A 19,824-nucleotide genomic window follows, 5' to 3' on the forward strand; every position below is an offset into this window, starting at 1 on the left:
ATAAAAAGAAAAAAAACATTAGAACTTCCTGTAGAGGTTCAGTTATAGTTTACTAACTTTTTTTTTTTTTTGCCAAACTCAGTATGTAGATGGTTACCAAATCCTTTGAAATTTACCATATTTTTTTTTTTTTTACAGGGTACAAGTTGGAAGAAAGCTCTGATATACAATTATGTGCTAGAGTTACTTATTGTAACTTAACAGGAACATGAAGCAGACTTTTTGTTACAAACAAAGACCGTGTGGCTACACATATCTTTTTATACAGAGGTTATAAAAAACACAGTTTTAAAATTCTAAAAATTTTCCATTGAACTTTTTCCGAGAAGAATAATTTGAAATTTTCCATTTACCATTACCATTGTACCATTTAAAATGAGATTTCAGAAATATGCCATGAGGCCCAAACAAATTTCCACAAATCCCAGGGACGACCCATGTAGAATGAGTAAGCCAGTCAGCTGACTGGAAGAAGGCTTTTCTTATACTTACAGAAAAAAACTAAACGCCTGTTTCGAAATATTCCCGACAATACGGACAGTCATGGTGTTGTAATTAAAGGAGGAGAATCTGTTTTTCTTATTCTGGTAAACCTGAATATGGGGGAGTTTGATTTGCATTCTCTTTTCAATAAAAGTCATCAGGTCATTGTAAATACGTTGGTGTAAAATCTTTATGTTATGCTCACGATACCCTGAAACTGATATTTTTACCATGAGAAATTTATAGCAGCCCTTGTGAACAATCAATAATTATATTTAGACCAGAAGACATCACACTTTGTATTTAAGAGAGCTTAATTGTAAAACTCTGCAGCGTTTTACAGTAAAAACAAAGTTCAATGTGCTAAGGTTGTGTAGGTAATACTTTAAATTGTCTTTAGCATCGTATTTTAATGCCCAGCATTGCTAGTGCTGTTAGCATTAGTAACTGGAGACATTAGCGTGTATTTCCTGTAGAGTGTAAAATTTCCAAAAGTTTGCCAACTATTCCACCAATTTCCCCTGGCAAGCATAGTTGGGCTTTTTAAAAGGGTCAATCGGTGTATTTTTGTTGTAATACGTCAGTTTCCTGTTGTTTACTGAAATGCTCCCAGCCCCCAAAGTTTGAAAGTATTTGCATGAATGAACAGCCCACATGTCTCTGCAGAAAATGTTTTCCTTCCTAGGAGCTTGTTTCTCCTGTTGTGCTTCCTCTGACGACATTTTGAAGCATCTTAAACAATACTGACAAAAACCGCCAGCAAAATCCTTTTCCCTCATTATCAACATCCACACAGAAGAGTGTTATAAGTGTGACCTGTTTGGGGGTTAGGTGTTGTGTGTTAACTTGTAGAAAAACGTATAGAAAAATTTGAGTTTTAGCTTCCAACTAACAACACCAATAAGAGCCAGTCAAACAAAAAAACTCTGCCCCTTTCTAGTCACCAGCCGATTTCTCGCTACATCTTTTTTTTTTTTTTTTTTTTTAGAAATATAAAATGTTTTAGAATTTTAATAAGAAATAGGAAAAAAACTTTAAAAAATGCATTCTTGGGTTTCTCCTTCTACTTTTTACTTCCTACAAAGAAATTTGAATATGCCAGGAACTAAAGTGATGTTAAAAGGGGCTGTTCCAGGTCTTTAGATGCATGGGGAAGACAGAAAGGAAATGGGCTCAGTGACCTTTGCAAGTGTTTTCCCCAGTGTTCAAACACCAGCATGAAAGCCCGGCTTGTTTCAGCCATCTAGCACAAAATGTCAATTGCAACTTATCCCCCAAGCCTAGGGACAAGGTTTGAAAGTGGATGCTGGCGTCACGGCGCATCAATAGCAAGGGGAACTCTTTGGGGTCTCTGTACCGCCTTTTTTTTCAGAATATATAGCCCTAATGGGTCCTGCTCCAAAACAATGAGTCTTGACACGTTTCAGGCATGTATAGGATCCAGGAAATGTGCATAGACGTGTAGCCAAGCATGGCGTAGGGAACTACGTGATAGTTTCCCAACTATCTGGAATCCCCTTTTGGTACAGAACAAGGAAATCCAGTGAATAAATCTAAGAGGGATTTTTCTGAGGAAGAACACATCAAGTCCAGACTAGTTGCTTGTACTTAAGGTAGGCATGTGAGGAGGATGAGGAAATCAGCTTTTTTTTCCCCTCATTACTGGCTGAACAATAGGACTCTATGAAGAAGTTGCTACATCACTATCATGTTTGACTTTCTCTGAACAGCAAATAAAGTTATTTGAGACCTAGCTTTTCATACAGTTTGGTAGAAATCCATCTGAGTATGTGCATTTTTACATTCATCCCTGCAGCGATTGCTCAAAGAACTGCCGTAATCTTTTGGAAACATTATGTCAGCATCTCTTACATGACTGTACTGTTAAACACCCACGAGGGTATGAGCAGACTTTCCAGTTCCCTATTGTGTAAATACATTTTTGCATTGAATGCCACTCAACAAGTATATTACATAGGGTTGTCCTAGCACAGTTTCTGTTTGCAGAAACTGACCGACAAACTTCCAGTGTGTCCGCTTCGTCATCTCCTCTCATCTTGACAGCTGTTCTGTGGCCTGTGGGGGAATTCCTGGTTCCTCGAGTAGACACAGCCTTTCCCCTGCTTACTTTATGGGAACAGGGGGCAGGGCAAGTCAGATGGTTTTCCTCAGAAACTATTATGTGTTGATTCATGGTGAGGGGGCGTGCTGTTCACACCCACTGCTTCCTTCTTACTGGGAAGTGACTGTCAGGCTTACCGTACAGAGGGAGTGTATGAAAAACAGAGAGGAGGGAGGTTTGATGGGTGAAGTGAAAGGTCCGTATTTAAGCACATTTGCTGCGAATGTCAGGCACTGGGTTTCATATTTTCTCGGGAGTTGGAGGTCATGACAGGGAGAGCTGAAAAGGCAGGTGAACAAACAAGGACTCCTGAAGTGTGTGTATACACATGGAAAAATCCTGGCTTTAATGAAGAAGTACTTTTCTGATACAGCCAGGATCTGGGAAGATATTCTTCAGGTACGTGGTAAAACATGTAACATTTTGATGTGGATATTAGTGTAGAGTTTCTATTAAAAAAACAACCCAAATGCAACACTTATTGAACGCCATCAGGAACTCTTATCGTTTCGTCGATTAATTCTTATTTATTTCTTAATGAATGGATGTTTCTTGTCAAATAGCCGGCCCGCAGAACCGGTTGTTTCCCTGTTTAACTGCCAGGAAGGTGTGCGTTTCCCAAATGTGCTCAGGTGTGGTTTTCCTTAGAAAGACTTCTGTACTGTTCTGCACCCTCAGAGAGCACAGACTTTAATACATGAACCGTCATCAATGCGGTAACTTTGAGATTAGCGTTTATCTCAACCGTCTCTATCAATATTGACTCCAGGCCTTGGATGAGGATTTTTTCAGCTTAGTTCAGAGCAGCCCAGTTAATATCAAACTCATTTACTTACACTATGTGTGTCTGTAAAACACTGACCCACAGCAAGTTCCTTTCCTGGCAGTGTAACTGATGATTCATTTCATCTGTTGACCGGAGCACCATGACCCTTGTCAGATAGTGGACAAACTTTCGTTTTTGCGGCGCTTCCAGGAACACTTGAGTTTAGCAGAAGTTTAGGGTCCTGAAGTGGGGCGTTTCAAACTCCAGAATGGAATCTATTTAGTCAGATCTGGCCCATACACTGTTTATGCACATTTCAATTTTATGCCGTATGTTGATAAAACATATCCTAAACTTTGAAGCTATAACATATCTATATTTGAAACAAATACTCCAACAATAATTATTAGCTGTGTGAGGCTAAGTTTAGTCACCTCAGTAATCGTCTCTTGCTCAATCTTACCATGGAAGAAGCTGCGTTGATGTTATCGTCTCATCCTCACCCTGCTGTTCTTGAGAAATGGGCATGGGCGCCTCGTCATTCTGTTTGCTATGTAACAAGCTTCTACTCCCTTTTTCTTGCTTACTCCGAAGTTATGTTGCAGTTATTTGTATATATGCTCTGTAATATTTTTGCTGTGTCTGACTAATAGAGTGGTGATCTAAACAAATTGATACTGAGATATGAGTTTCTTCAGACAGGTTTGCCGTTTGAGGATCAGGACACCTCTGAGGACGCCGTGCTGATAAGTGCTCCGCTGTGAGAACTGAATTCCATAGATGGTGACATGTAAAGATGTCATCTATGGATCCAGTTCTTTTGGCTTGGTACTGGTTTGTCGAGCACATTGTTTGGAATCCGACAGCAGCTCTCATGATCATCTAAATCAATTAATACTGGTAGACCTGTAAGTGTTGAATTCAGACTATTTTTGTATTTGTGTGTTTGAACTGTAAGTCCAAGTTGTTTAAAATTTTGATTTATTTTCCTGGCAGTTAGTTGGAATTTAATAATAATTGTAGATAATTAATGTTTTTGTTGCATTTCAGAAAAGTGTGTAACATTTGGTTTTTATTTAATTTTATTTCCTTTTATTGTATGATGCAATGTTTTGCCTCATGTGTGTTGTTCCTGCTTTTCCTTCGGTATTTGGGACTGAATTCTGTAACAAACTATGATTATAATTCGTGACAACAGGTAAAATATTTAAGCAGAAATTACAACTGATTTAATCTGTTGCATTTGGTTTGTTTTCTGTCTACAAAGTTTTACAAAGTTCATAAAGGACTCTGTAAATACAATGAACTATGAGAGGTGTTTGTAAATTGAAAATTGCTCTTGCTAGCTGTTTTTGCACATGAAACAATATACACAAAAACTGTTTAAAAACAAGAGCAGTGAGAAATGTATGTAGTTTCTGAAATGTATGTAGACTGAAACAGCAAATATCGATGTTCTACTCATAATATCCTCCTGAATCAGAACGTAAGGACTGCCACATCATGAGATCAAAGCTGAATGTTTCACATTGAAAGGTTATTAATTGTAGCTTCACCTTATTATTCACTTCCACCCACAAAGAGGTTAGGCCTGCTCTCACGAAAAGAGTGGTTGTTACAGTTTCAGCTGTTGCCATTTACTACACAGTACTTCTCTCAGGGCATTTGAGTCATAGGAATTGTGACCTTTTTGTTTAATCGTGTGTACATCACTGTAAACTTACACAATTCTCTTCCATTCTGATCAGAGTTTAAACAACGTCAGAGGTGGAGACAGTGACTGTTCAGCTTGAATACAGTTTATTTCACACAAATCGAGCTACGCTGTAGACGCACGTCAGCCATGGGGGTTGTACCCTGTGCTTGAATACCCTATTTATCATGTGGCATAGGAAATGTGGTTTCTCTTGTACCACTGCATGCATAATCAATGCATGATGGAAACACACCAAACTAATTCTTAAACAACCTGTAAAAAATTAACAAAAAAATTAACATTAACTACCAGATTAGCTGGTAGTAACTCAGCTAATCTTTATTGGTGCAGAATTTTCATACAAAGTCTGACCCATGTTTCATTTACACAAAGTTTAATTGATATTGTCAGATGTAAAAGCGTCTGTGAAACACGTACACCACAATCAACTCTGATCAAGGAAGGAAGGGTGTGAAATAACTTCTTTAACTTATGTATGTGTTAATTTTATCCCTGTGACTTGAGATTTTTTAAATAAAATATTTTAAAGAAAAAAAATCTATTTCCTTCTTGTCTTTACTTATCCTAAATAAAACGATGGCCTGTCTGAGTACAGAAAAATACTTTGCATAGTTCTGCACTTTCACAACATGTGTCCTAATCATTCTGATACTATTTAAAGTGAATATGCAAACCTTATGTAGACTCAAGATTTTTTTGTTTGTTTTTTTATATATGCATGGCATCGTTACTACGTGATGACCTTATTCTGGAAGCTAGTCATGCTGTCACACTGACCAAGCTACAATAATAAAACATTAAGTAACATGCTAAAACAGGAGCAGTTTTGAGGTTCTTGAGAGTTCCTTTTTTATTTGACAACTCCACTTCACAACATCACCTAAAGAATAAACCAGGACAATTTGCAGGTATACTAGATTCAAAATTGAATATACATTGGATATATAATAATTTGGATAATATAAAAATATAAAAGTTATAATAATGCATCACTTAAAAAAGCCAAATGGCATACTTAATTTTTTATTGACAAAATGTGATAGATTCTTAATATAACATGAACTATTAATCATTTAAATCATTTACAATTGTCATCATATTGTTAGTTATGACAATTATTATATTTATGTATTTACAGTACTATTCTACAATGTTAGAATATATTTACAATAGTAATCAAAAATTATACTTTCTCATTAAGGCCACATTTTTGTAAAAATATATTTTTATTGGTCTTATCTTAAACTGTACTTTTTATCAACTGTAAAAAAAAATAAATAAATAAATAAAAATAAAGGCTTGAAAACACCATTATGCGTAATTAATGCGTTTCACTTAGTGAATTGAGTTACTTAATATTAAATAATATTCTGAACACGACTGCTTCTTTTTATTTCCTATAATATAATTATACCTAATTATTAATCATTTTAATTATATTATAACGTAATATCATTTTCCATGCAAATACGTTTAATTAATGTTTAATTTGAATGCCCAAAAAGGGAAGTTGTTTCTTTTTTACAATTAATAAATAGGGCTTAATATACTTTATGAAAGCATCAGTTCGACCGCCACGAATTACAACATACAGTTTCCGGAGAAGCTTCTACACGTTCAATGCCCAACCCACCGTCCCAATCCTGCCACTGGATACGCCCATTCACAACGAATCAGTCAATCATAATCATCCATTAATCCTATACTCCATGTTTATTGGTTAAAACTCCCCGTCAGTGTTGTGACGTAGATCTCCTTGTCCAACCAATTGTTAGAGCTTTTTTGTGTGGAAGGAGCAACAAGAGTTTTGCAAAGAAGTCGACCTATTGTTTCTGGGACCTTTATGGTGTAGTTTTGACTACTTTTGTTCATCGGGGAGAACCGATACAAACTCCATACACTTTGGTTTTACCTTTAGAGAACAACCCGGTTTATTCGAGGCCGTAGTATGGATGAAATACGGCCTAACAGTGGTGCGCAAGCCCACGGGCTGGTGCCACTGTTTCCTCCCGGACTGCAGGCTATATATGGGGAATGTCGGCGACTTTACCCCGATCAGGCCAACCCGCTGCAAGTTACTGCCATTGTTAAATATTGGTAGGTAACACGATATGCTGTAGCTGGTCTGAGTTATATTCATAAGTAGATATTCTAGCAAATAGTAGGAAAAGTTTGTGTATCAAAGGCTAAGAACTATCATTAAGTTAGCTTAGCGCACAATGCTAACATTTACAGTTAAGCTAACAAACATCCAGGAATATCCTTTGAAAACAAGTTCAAAACGACACAAACTTGGTACAAACACTACACATGAAAGCAATCTTAATCCTAGTTATAGTTTCATATTGTGGTTTAAAGCGTTTAGAAAGAAGAAATTGGCTGTTGTAGAAGCTCAGTCCACTGACAACAAAAAGAAAACTTTACATGGTCAGTGGTTTTCCTTTTCCAGGCTTGGTGGACCAGACCCCTTAGACTACATCAGCATGTACAGGAACACGGGCTGTGCGGCTCAGGACGTCCAGGAACACTGGCACTATGTAAGCTTTGGACTCAGTGACCTGTATGGAGATAATCGGGTCCACGAGTAAGTTAATTTTTTGTGTCATTTTTCTACATTTTACATAATTGATCTCTATTAATTTATGACTTTTTTTTGTTGTTTTTTTTACTAATGCATTTTGTGTTGGTGAAAACCTATCTACAGGTTAACACTTTACATGATAACCACCTATTGTAATGGCAGTTTATTGATTTTGACATGCATTGTGACTTTAGCAATCCCTTACACTTAAGATTAAACAAACATCCAGTTACTGTTGTTCTTTGGCCACTTTTTTTTTTTCTCCTCCAGATTTACAGGAACAGACGGGCCCAGCGGATTTGGGTTTGAACTTACCTTCAGGCTCAAGAGAGAGGCGGGAGAGACAGCACCTCCAACGTGGCCTGCAGAACTCATGCAAGGCTTGGCTCGCTATGTCTTCCAGTCAGGTAAGATTTAGAAATCTTACAAAATGGTGCTGATGAAAAGTACAGTGGAAAAAAAAATGTTCCTGCAGTTTTAAAGTAATCAATGATATCTTCTGGACTTTTATTTGTTTTTGTTTGCTCAGCCATTATTAGACTCACTGGATAATTTTTATTTTAGAACTGTCTCTATATGCATGTTTCCAGCATTTGTTAGATATTATGTCTTAATTCATTTAAAATATGTTCTTAGACTGATATATTTCAATATGCCTGGATGGAAGAGTCATTAGCACCTCAGATTCCCAGGAAGTCTTGTTGCCTGTGTCCCCCCTTTGACTCTTCAGTTCAATTATTGACTTAATATTTGAGGTCATTTTTTTATCTTTGAGATTCTTAATGTCCAAAAATTGAATTTATCGACCAGAGAGAAGTTAAATAAAGTCTTGCAGAAAGAAAGGACATCTAAGGTTCTTTGCATTGCTTTCCAGCTGGGGTCAATTTGCTTGTGGGTGGGCCCTTAAGTTAACCGAATGCTGATTCTTGGCCATCTTCTCTCCCTTGGTTTTCTTTCCACTCCAAACAGGGTGTTTATTACCTCCCAAGTAGACAGATTCAGTCAGTTGGAAATCCATTTTTAATGCGTTTCATTCCACATCTGGATACCAGTTTCATCTGTTTTACTTCTTTTTGTTCTTTTTCCCATCATTTTTCTTCTGTTGTTGCTCTTTCTTTATCACCTTAGGGAAATTAAGAATAGAGATGAGTCCAATTCTCATTTTATGAAACATATGTTGTCTTTTTTATGTTTCTGTAGAAAACACATTTTGTAGCGGGGATCATGTGTCATGGCACAGTCCACTGGATAACAGCGAGTCTCGCATTCAGCACATGTTGCTTACTGAAGACCCACAGATGCACCCCATCCAGACTCCGTTTGGTACTGTCAGCTTTCTCCAGGTGGGTTTCAATACCTCACATGAATAAACAACTTTACTATACATACAGCGTTAGCCTTGAGAAAAGGCTCGGGAGTCGTAATTAATTAGGAGAGTGGATGAATTGCTTTCAAACATTGGCTGCCGTTTCTTTTATCCAACAGAAGAAAAAGTAGCACTTAGTTTGAGAAGCACAAGGTTCCTGAATCCAGACAGAGTTGAGTTTCAGCAGATTTAACCTTGGTAGCTCCCAATGACACAAAGAAATGCATAAAAAAGTTGTTTTGATATGAGACTTTCATACTATTCTGTGTAGATGCACAGTTCAAATTGCTTTTTTACCTGAAATCAGGTGCGTCAAGTCTGATAAATAAAAGGGGAAGAAAACGATAAACACAAACATTCTGCATGCTGCATGAGTTCCTGCAACACTTTATGAAATTCTGCGCTCTCTATAGATTGTGGGCGTGTGTGCAGAAGAGCTGCAGGCGTCCCAGCAGTGGAATGGACAGGGCATCCTGGAGCTGATGCGTGGAATCAAAGTGTAAGTAAAACTGTTGAAGCGGAAAAAATCCCAGGCATTATCCTGATTTCTTGCATAGCTTTTTGTCTAGTTTATAGAATTTGATGCAGTTTGCATATGTTTACTTTAAATCAGAACAGATTCTTGAAAACAGCACTATCAGCTCTTAAGATTATGGATGTTGGTATCAAAAGTCTGAACAGTTTCCGAAAATAAATATTCAGACTTTTTTTTTTTTTTTTTTTAATCTTTGAATAATACTTTTGAGGCTGAAATTGCAAATTAACTGCAGCTGCTGAAAGCAATGAGTTTTGTTTGTATGTCTTATTGAAGTGCAAAAGCAATCTGTTCAGCTGTTGAATTAATATTGAAAGGGGGCTTGAAGTAACTGCTACAGGACATTTGGCAGTAGATATTTAAGTCTCTGGATTGTTGGGTGGGGTGTTTTAGGACTGAACGTGCTTCCTGCAGATTAAATGTGACCTCATTATATTGGAAGATCTGGGAAGTATGCATGCACACTTAATGGGAGTCTGGAACTCTTTGTAGTGTTGTCCGACTTCTTCCTAAGCAGTTTTTGGGGCTGCAAAAATATTTTACACTAGATGCTGTAAGAGGAATATCAAAATATAGGATGCAGGTTTTATTCTAAAGAACCTGAGAAACATTACATCAGAGTTGCTGCACTGTTCAGGTTAATAATTTGTTGCTACATTATTAATTAATAAAAAGAAATTAGTCTTTTATAAACGTAAATTCAATCTAATTGCAGCTGGGTATGTGTTTGGTATGCCTTAAATTCATTTTTGTGCTACAGCTTTAAGTTCCTGTATCAATAAATTCGACCTTTAAATATTTAATCTGAACTTTAACATTTACCTAGAGAAGTCTGAGCTGCTGAAGTGAAGCGAGTGTAGGCGTTAATTTATCTCATAACTGTTCAGATGAATCTGACGCATTGTGTTGGTAGATAATTTGAGTGTAATAACCCAACAAAAATAACTGCTGCATTGCTAATGAGTTAAAATATGATCTGACACCAATTTAAAGTTCTGATTCATAACTGAAAAGGTTAAAGTTGAAAGACAGAGAAGCTCTTCTTTCAATAACGTGGGTGCTGATGAGTCAAAACAAAGGACCGTGTTGGTGATGAAACACTTTGAATGTAGGGAGTGCCAATGTGAGCTCATTTTGTGAGGGAATGGATAAAAATCATCTGCCTCTGCAAAACTGTAACCGAACTGCTGGACAAATTCACAGTTCTGAGTAAAAAAAAAAGTCTTTATTGTGTGTGTGTGTTATGAGTTCTCTTTTGTCAAATGATAGTGTTTTGCTCAGATCAGCTCCTGTTAAATGAACTTTGTATTGAAAAGCAATCCATATCACTTACACTTCGAGTGTGTTGTGAGCTGGGAGTGCAAACTTTGGTCATTTGATAACTTTCGAGTTTAACTAGAGGTTAATATTGATTGTCTGGTTTACAGAGCTGGCGGCCCCTGGCTCATCACTGACATGAGGAGAGGAGAAACCATTTTTGAAATTGATCCACATCTACAAGTAAGGTTTCATTCAAATCTGCACACATACAGTTGCTCCTGTATTTTGCTTTTAGTTGAAGGTTAAAAGATTATGAATGCAAAATTAATTGAGAGTAGATTAAGGAATTGTTTGGACATTACTACGTGCATCTTGATTTGATTAGATAAGATTTGATTTGATTAGAATATCATCAAAAAGTTCATTTATTTCCACAATCTAATTCAAAAAGTCAAACGTTCATGTCACATTGAGCGATACGCTGTAAGTCGCATTGAGGTCAGTTAATCTTTAGAATTTATAGTTACACCTAAATGAAAAAGACATTTTCAGAAAATTTGAGTGTTACAAAAAAAAAAAACACATATTGTTATGTTAAACATAACAAATGTTTAATCATGGTGAAACTGCGGAGCCATGTTTACATATGCAAAATTTCTTGATTGGGTTAAAATCTATTCAGATTAAATATTCAGAATGAATTGTTCATATGGGCACAAAATTAATTAATCCAGTCAGGAGTTGGCTCCTGCTCTCACTGGCAAAGGTACCAAAGACAGACTTTATTCTGAATAAAAGCAGTGGCATGCACAGAGTTGTAAAATTTCCCTAAAAATAAAAAAAAGGCAGAAAAAGTTGTCCTTCAATCTGTGCTAAACATGAAAACAAACACAGAAGTGTTTTCAGAATGGTCCCATGCAGGTTATAATAATGCCTGAGAAGTTAACACACCCTTTAATTAAGCCTCCCACTCTTTCAGAGAGGTCGGTCTGACCCCGCATGCGCCTTTATAAGCTTTTTTTTTTTTTTCCTGTGGTTTTGGGAACTGACGGGACTCCCCCGTCACATTCCCGTCGGTTGCTATAAAACCTGCCTTTCTCTTCTGAAGCGTGGAGCTTGGACTGTTAAGCTACAGGCTAAGCAGTATGCTGTTGATGTTCCTGCATTACAGGATGAGATATCAGCAGACCAGTTTTACTACCCTGACATATCACACACATGCACAGTCAGGTCAGTTTGCCACATTCATAATTACAATTGTTCACATGGATGCCGTTTAGTTTATCAGTTGGCATGAACCACCCCTCTGTACCGATACCGATCTGTGTGTAATGAACCCAGATAATGAGCTACACTTCCTGAATAAAATCAATCGTAACTTTTTGATTATATTGTTTTTATTTATTGAGATGCACTTCTAAAATGTTTGGCCCGTGTGAGTTTCATCTAAGCTAGTGTTAATGTTTGCATATGTCTGTTGCACATCCAAGCAGGAGAGAGTGGACCAGGGTATTGAAACCGAGGGCTCTAACCTGAGCGGCGTGAGTGCCAAGTGTGTGTGGGATGACCTGAGCCGACCCCCAGACGACGAGGAGGACAGCCGATCCATCTGCATCGGATCGCAGCCTCGCCGGCTCTCAAACAAAGGTACGACATCTCCTAAAGACTACAGGAGCAAATCTAAAACACTGAGGTGGGAAGCTGCTTTCAGTAGCTCATAGCTCTTCTTTTCTTATTCCACTCAACAGACACAGAACAGATCAGAGAGACCCTGAGAAAAGGACTGGAGTTTAACAGCAAGGCGGCCTTGCCACCCATCAGCAGCCAGAAACAGAACCACGACAGAGCTCAGTGAGTTCTCCTCCCACACACCAACACACTTACATGGGCTCTGCTCAGCTCAGTGGGCCCCAGAGAGAGAGATGCCTCCTTCATGCGCAGTGACTCAGAACCCCGCTGACATCTGAGCTGATATCACCATTGTTTCCAAGATACCAGCATATTACGTTGGCTTGTCTCTGTTCATTTCCTCCTTTCTCTAGAACTGGGTTTCTCCTGCACAGTGGGTTCCATGACAGGAATTGTGAAGCAATCTGTCTACATTCCTGTGTGCTGACAAAGCCCTGCCATATCCTACACCCCCCCCCCCCCCCCCCCCCCCCCCGCCCTACAGTTTTTCCACAGTTTCATCAGGAAATTTGTCACTTTAGGGACCCCCACTTACAATTTATCTTGTTTTTTGGGGGGTTTTTTTTTCAGAAGTCGGAAGGACAGTTTGGAGAGTGAAAGCTCAGCAGCCATCGTTCCTCATGAGTTGGTCCGAACTCGCCAGCTGGAGAGCGTCCATCTGAAATTCAACCAGGAGTCCGGCACGCTGCTACCCCTCTGTCTGCGGTACGGCTGAAACGCCACCACTCACACACTTAATTCACTGTTTTTAAAATGTAGAAAAAATGGATCAAAGGTTCATTTTAGGATAAGGAAATATTTTTGAGAAGATAATAGATAACATCAGTTTAAATTGAGCAAAGGTGCAGTTGTGCCTAGTTGCATAGTTTTCTTTATTTTTTCTTTTTTTTAAATCAAAATATATATTTTTTGTTGACGAATTGTTAGAGATGTATTGGAAAGAGTGTTCATAAACTATTTTTTTCTCTTTGTAGGACTAGGCCTGTCACGATAAACAATAAATCAATTAATTGCACGATAAATTAAAACCATCCTCATTTTAATTATCAGCTTTATCGTTTCTTTTGGCCTATTTCTCTTTCTGTTGATGAAAAAACTCCAGTGCTCTCCCTGACCTCTCCCTTCCTCATTTCCTTAGTGTAATGCCCAGCGCACACGACACGATCTGAGTTGCCGGCCGATTGTCGACCCATTTTCAAAACCTGAGAGACCACACATTAGCTGACAGAAATCCTAGAAATAACGGTTCGATCAGGTTCGTTCCTGCCGTGTGGTGTCCAACAATGGGCACAAAATAACGGCTCCAAGTCCAGTTAACTAATTGTAAAATCAGGCATTAATCAATGCTTTACTACAATCTATAACCATAAAAATTTCTAAACATGTTTGGATTAAAGACATTTAACCACTTCAGATGCAGACTTCAATCCTGAGACACCACATGTTGTTTTTGGTTGTTTTGTTCATTTTGTTTATCAGCTCAAGTGTTAAGTGCTCTTTTGAAAATAAAGTGTGTCTATATTTGAAAGGAAATTGCATGAATTATTACGTCATTTCCATTAAATGGGTGTAAAAAGGTCTTCAAACAATATTATCGTTTATCGTAATAATTTTTGAGACAATTAATCGCTTAGCAAAATTTGTTATCGTGACAGGCTTATGTAGGACTCTTTCTTAATACTAGTGGGAAACCAGAGACTAGTTTTAGAGAGAGCAGCCAGTTTGAAGTGTGCCAATACAAAAACACTGCTGTCTTTTTAAAACAACTTCCTAAATTAAAGTTATATGTCACTGGCTAGACACACAATTAATATGTCATCCATGAGCCGAGACAAGATTTCCAGCACAAATCACAAACTTACATTTGGACAGGATCATTGAAAACTGATTAGACACTTTAAAAATTGCGACTAGAGGGACTTGAACTCCGTCCAGACTCCTTAAAAGCTGTGAAATCACCCTTTAGTTGAGCCTTTTAATTGGAAGCTTCAAAGCACATAATCAACTTCAGCATTGTGTTTATGTACAGCTTTTGCACATATTTTAAATGTAATCTGCAGTGCAGATGACCTCAAAATATTTGTTCAAACACCTTCTAGTAAGTTACTAATAATTCATAAACTCCTGGTGAAAGAGTTAGTGACTTTTAACTTTTAATCTTAATCTTAGGAGCTTCAGCTGATCAACATTTTATGACAACGGCTTAAACAATCAAAAATCAATCAGTTCCTGTCATTTAAGGTCGGGCATCATGGCTAAAAGTAAAAAGGCTTTCTGTCTTTGAACATGGCAGGATTGTTGAGCTGCACAAGCAGCTCTCACAGAGTGACTTCTCTGCAGTCTTTGAGCACAGTCAGGCAGTCATTTTAAATGTTTTTAAAAGATCCTGTGGCTTCAGGAACAAAAACTGGTTGAGCCAAAACACTGTGGCTCCCACTGATGCCTACTGAAGGCCAATAAACATAAGACTGCATCTAAGAAGGGCGCAGACCTCAAAGAACAAAAAATGTCTTAAAAGGCCACATTTCCAAATGCTTGAGGCACCATCGCCCAACAGAGCACCAAATATGAGACGTTTACATGTGGATAAAAACTGATGCGAATGGTCCCGATGGCTTTCAGCTTTACTGGCATGAGAAGTTCCCACTTTTAAAATTAGCTTTAAAAGTTTTCTGTCTAAGGAAACCCAGCAGATTACATACTGTCCCTTAGATCATCTAAGGTCACATCATCTTAATTCCACTTAAAATAGTTTTGGGATGGTGGTTTACAAAAACATACATCAGGCCAGGGTTTTCCTTTATAATGCTACTATGTGGCAGAGCAATGCTCTCAGCGAAAAACTGGAAATTATCATTATAATATTATTTTTTTTTTACTTTTAAATAAATGTGTACCATGAATACTTTTTCCAAACACTACATGTAGCAAAGCTGCTTAAAAAAAAAAGCAATCGATCGGCGTCTTCATCTTCCTCCTGCACACTAAAACCACCAGTCGTCTTTTTCAGTCACAATTGAACAGCATCACACACACTTCCTCAGCCTCTCTTTTGTTGTCACTCTCAATGTCAATTTGGTCTCAAGGCAAATTCACTTTTGATCTCGTGCCATCCTCTTCATCACGCAGAAGTCCAGCCCTTTGAAACTCAGTGGTAAAAATCCACATATAATAACAGTACAGGCTTATAGTCCTCAAATTACAGTTTATTAGCCTGACACTAAGGCAACAAAGCAGGTTTTTTGCAGTTCCAGTATTGATATTGCGATGATAACTGCTATGTAGCTCCACTTAAAAATTAAATAAAAAAGAACAGCCTCTCTGTGGAACGATGTGATATTTTGACTCTTTACTGTGACGTGTTTGTACTAACCAGTCTGAGTCAAAGCAACTGTTCCCTTCAGCTTTGTGGCCGTCTATTCAGCTGGAACAGCTGAACACACAAGGTAGAGTTCTCCTGAAATGCAGCCGGTAAACAGACTGTTGACTTGGTGCTGCTCTCATCTTTCCACCTTTCCTTTCTTCAGCATCTCGTCACACACTTCCAGTGATGTATTCGCTCTACGTTTAGGTTCAAACTCAGGTCAAATGGAAGCTTGCTAGAGCTTTTTACCACTCAAAATGGTTTCAATTTGCTATTCTATTCCAAAAAAAAATGAATTATCTCAATTTTAGTAATAAACACATCAACATTTGCCATGCTTGGTATGGTCTTAAACTTCTGCTTTTGACGTTGTCTCACTATAAATGATTCAGGAAGCAAAAGCAAAATAATTGTTTTTCACTTCCATAGTATTTCTTTTATGAGATATGACTTGAAAACAGAATAAAATAGTGATCACTAAAAGCTGGCAACAGTAACTGTTATGAAGGTTGCTATATTCAGCAGTCTGCATGTAAAAATACTGCAGTCAGAGGAAGAGAGGAAAATAATGAAAAGGTTGTATTTCACTTATTTCTTTAATCTTGAAGACCTGAAACTGAAATAATGATAATGTCAGAACTTGCAGAAACCCTGCTACTTGTCCGGGTCAGATGAAGCTGTGTGTAATTGGATGAACTAAAGAATTCATGCTGTGTTGTATTTGATCGTGTGCAGGGGCAGGTTACTCCACGGGAGACACTTCACGTATAAAAGCATCAACGGAGACACGGCCATCACGTTTGTCTCTACTGGAGTCGAAGGAGCTTTTGCCACTGAAGAGCATCCCTACGCGGCACATGGGCCCTGGCTTCAGGTATGCACATAGACGGGCTGAGTTGTTTTGTGCGATTTCTTTTCACTCAAAGCATTTAACTGGTGTTTGTCCTTTGCCTGCATAGATATTGCTGACTGAAGAATTTGTTGAGCAGATGCTGGGGGATTTACACGAGCTCGGCTCTCGTGATGAGGTAAATAAAAAAAACCTTATGCTTTAGGTTTTACTTTCAGTTTGCTTAGCTGTCTCACCTCTAGTGTCCTTTTCCTTTTGTTCAGTCAAAATTACCCAAGGAATACAGCTGGCCAGAGAAGAAGCTGAAGATTTCCATCCTGCCAGACTCTGTGTTTGATAACCCATTGCAATGAGGCAGAGAAAATGCAGACAAATGTTTTCCAAGAGCATCGCTCCCAGAACGTGCTGCAAATCGAGCAGGAAAAAAAAAAAGTAGAAATATACTGTCATCCACAGAGGACTGCTTTGCTCCGGAGGACGATCCTGGGGATCAGCCACACATTTCTGACTGTTACTGTGTTCTCAGACTAGGCCCATTGTTTACCACTTCTCTCTGAGGCGCTAGTACCTTGAGGTTATCAACCCAGCCTCAAACCAGCTTGTTCAGATGGTTGTTCTGTGAGAACTTTGCTGCGAGGCAAACGGGATGCTTGTATTGCTCAAACAAAACAACAACAACAAAAAAAACTAAAATATACATCACTGACACGGCATCCTTGATCATCAGAGACTGTCTGAAGCAATAACTGGGCTACATTTTATGAAACACTACTATTTATTCAAGTGGCCTTAGAAAAGGGACTTAAAATGGCAAACCAGTTTATTGGTCTTGTTTTCAGTTACTCCTTTTTTTTGTATAGTATTTACAAATGCTGGACATTTTTCTTTTATGTGTTTGTGTTCACACCAAAGTTTTTGGCTGCCAGTACTGTCTGTGTCTCAAATCTTTCAATACCATTGCCTTAGCAAGCCACAGAGCTTTGGTTACCCACTCTGCTGTTGTAGCTCCCTCTTTGCCAAGAGCCTTACCCCACAGAGTGTTACATGTAACATTTATTTTCCCCATGCAAAGCAGGTGTGTTTTAAAAGTTGAAATGCATTAGGTTTTCAGGAAATGTCAAAGAAAAGATATCAGTCTTCCATAACCTAACACGGGACCTCCTCAGTGCCTTGAGCTACAAGCTATTTTCCGTTTACGTACCGCACCGGATTGTTTAAAAAACACATTATTTCATAATTAAAAGAAAAAAAAAACCTGGTTAAGCTGCCAACCATCATATTTCATTCCCCATCAACACGAAATGTAAAATCAGCATATTTTGGTGTTGTCTTAACTGTACACGTACTCTCATGCAGCATGTGATGGCATATTTATGTTTTTTATCATTCATAATGAAAGAAAAGTTTAGATGCTGAATTTCTTTTTTTTATTATTTTTTATGAGTGAACCGGCTGGCTGTAATCCTAAGTGCATTAAAGAGTGTAGCTATTACACAAATAAATCAAAAACATACATCTGATTGAAAAGCGTTGTGAATCTCGGTACTTGTGAGTGGTTGGATGTGTCTGAAGGCTCATGCTGGACACAGTGTTGTCACTGCCTTCAACAGTTTATGAATAACAATCCTAAGTATGCAAGAAAATGTTTAAAAAACGCAAAAGTGTGTTGGTAGTAATTTAATTATGAAGGATTAGTAGTGGCAGAAGATGTGGAGAATATTAATGAGTGCAAATTAGTTTGCACTTTTTATTAAGCTCTGCTGTATGAACTTGTGTATTTAGTTTTAATTAAGTTTCAGGTTCAGACTGACTGCAGGGGATTGCCAGACACCAAGTGAAACAAGGAACTAGCTTCTGTAAATGGATTTTAAATACGTACATTGATCTCATTCTTGTTTTCATTGTTTGAAAGAAAACTTTTAAGACAGAATTAACTCTCTTAAAGTTATTTAAAGAAATGCAATTTTTCCAATGTGTTTTACTGGGATTTTATGTGGTGAACCAACAGAAAACGATGTGGAAGCCTGGAATTAAAACAATTCATGGTCTTGAAAGCTGGAAAAGAGTGGTGTGCACTTTTCTTCACCCACCCTTTATACCCCCAAGTTAAAAATAAAGCAATGCAACCAGTCGACTTAAAGAGTCATCTAAAGAGAATAATAGGAAACAAGCAGCATCATGATGAACAAGGAAAACAGCAAGATTAAAGTTGTGGAAAAGTTACAAAACAGTGTTAGAAAATCAAATAATATTCCAAGCTCTGAGCATCTCATTCAGCACTTATGAATGTATTATCTTACAGAGTGAATGTTACCACTAAATCTACCCATGAACCTACAGGCTTGGCAATCAGGAGGCCCACAGTAAGGGTTGAGTCTGGTGACAGAGCAACTGTTATTATCATAACTATTGACTTAATGGAAGAGTGACTGGTTTAAAAAAAAAATCACAATAAGACCTGTTTGCAGCTTACCTCTATGGCCAGGAACACATCTGCTGCCACGCATGGTGATGGCAGCAGGATGCTGTGGGAGGGCTTTTTGTTTGGACGGACAGAGAAGCTGGTCAGAGTTGATGGGAAGATGGACGGAGCTAAAAACAGGGTAATTCAGGAAGAAAAGCTGTTAGAGCCAACAGAGAGATTGAGACTGTGGGTGGAAGTTCCAACTACAGACAAGAGCAAGCTAATGGGCTGGATCAATAAATCCTAATAATGTACGAAGATGTTTCTGCTCTGTTAAACTTATTTGATGAAGTTCTTTGAAAAAGTACTTGTTCCCTTTCAAGTGTCTTCTGCTTTTGCTTTTTTGTCACACATCAGTGTTAGGCAAATACTGTACCAAACACTGGACCTAATTGGGAAAAGAGGTTATCAGTCAACTTCCTATTGTTTCCTATTGTGTCCATGGCTGGTCACTCCTATATACTGTACAGAACAAGCTGCCGTGTATTGTGAGTGTCTCGTAAAGCTGAAACTAGCACTTGATCGTCTCTAGTTCACAAATACATAGACTAGTCAAACCACAAATTGATTATGATACTATACACAGAGATTAAAAATATTTTTACTCATATAATTAAGAATTTTGGT

At 37.9% G+C, this 19,824-nt stretch overlaps 1 protein-coding gene and 1 long non-coding RNA gene across 3 annotated transcripts; both read left to right on the plus strand.

Annotated features, from left to right (window-relative positions):
• Positions 1-10: 10 nt before the first annotated feature.
• Positions 11-5,625, plus strand: LOC116713453 (uncharacterized). The gene is made up of 2 exons (XR_004337870.1): positions 11-3,004; positions 4,070-5,625. It is a non-coding gene; the product is annotated as an uncharacterized LOC116713453 (long non-coding RNA).
• A 1,225-nt stretch (positions 5,626-6,850) lies between these two features.
• sufu (suppressor of fused homolog (Drosophila)) lies at positions 6,851-18,262 on the plus strand. 2 transcript variants are annotated; one of them, XM_032553968.1, is made up of 12 exons: positions 6,851-7,185; positions 7,538-7,672; positions 7,940-8,076; positions 8,870-9,012; positions 9,449-9,534; positions 10,998-11,070; positions 12,324-12,477; positions 12,579-12,681; positions 13,090-13,224; positions 16,619-16,757; positions 16,843-16,911; positions 16,997-18,262. In XM_032553968.1, exons 1-12 carry the CDS (start codon positions 7,037-7,039, stop codon positions 17,084-17,086), a joined length of 1,413 nt encoding a protein of 470 aa, XP_032409859.1. In that variant the 5' UTR covers positions 6,851-7,036; the 3' UTR covers positions 17,087-18,262. The 2 variants fall into 2 exon arrangements, with proteins under 2 accessions (XP_032409859.1, XP_032409857.1); XM_032553966.1 differs by having other exon boundaries at positions 6,852-7,185; positions 12,321-12,477.
• Positions 18,263-19,824: the final 1,562 nt, after the last annotated feature.

This window comes from Xiphophorus hellerii, chromosome 22 (genome assembly GCF_003331165.1).
Source record: "Xiphophorus hellerii strain 12219 chromosome 22, Xiphophorus_hellerii-4.1, whole genome shotgun sequence".
In the NCBI taxonomy this organism is placed as follows: domain Eukaryota; kingdom Metazoa; phylum Chordata; class Actinopteri; order Cyprinodontiformes; family Poeciliidae; genus Xiphophorus; species Xiphophorus hellerii.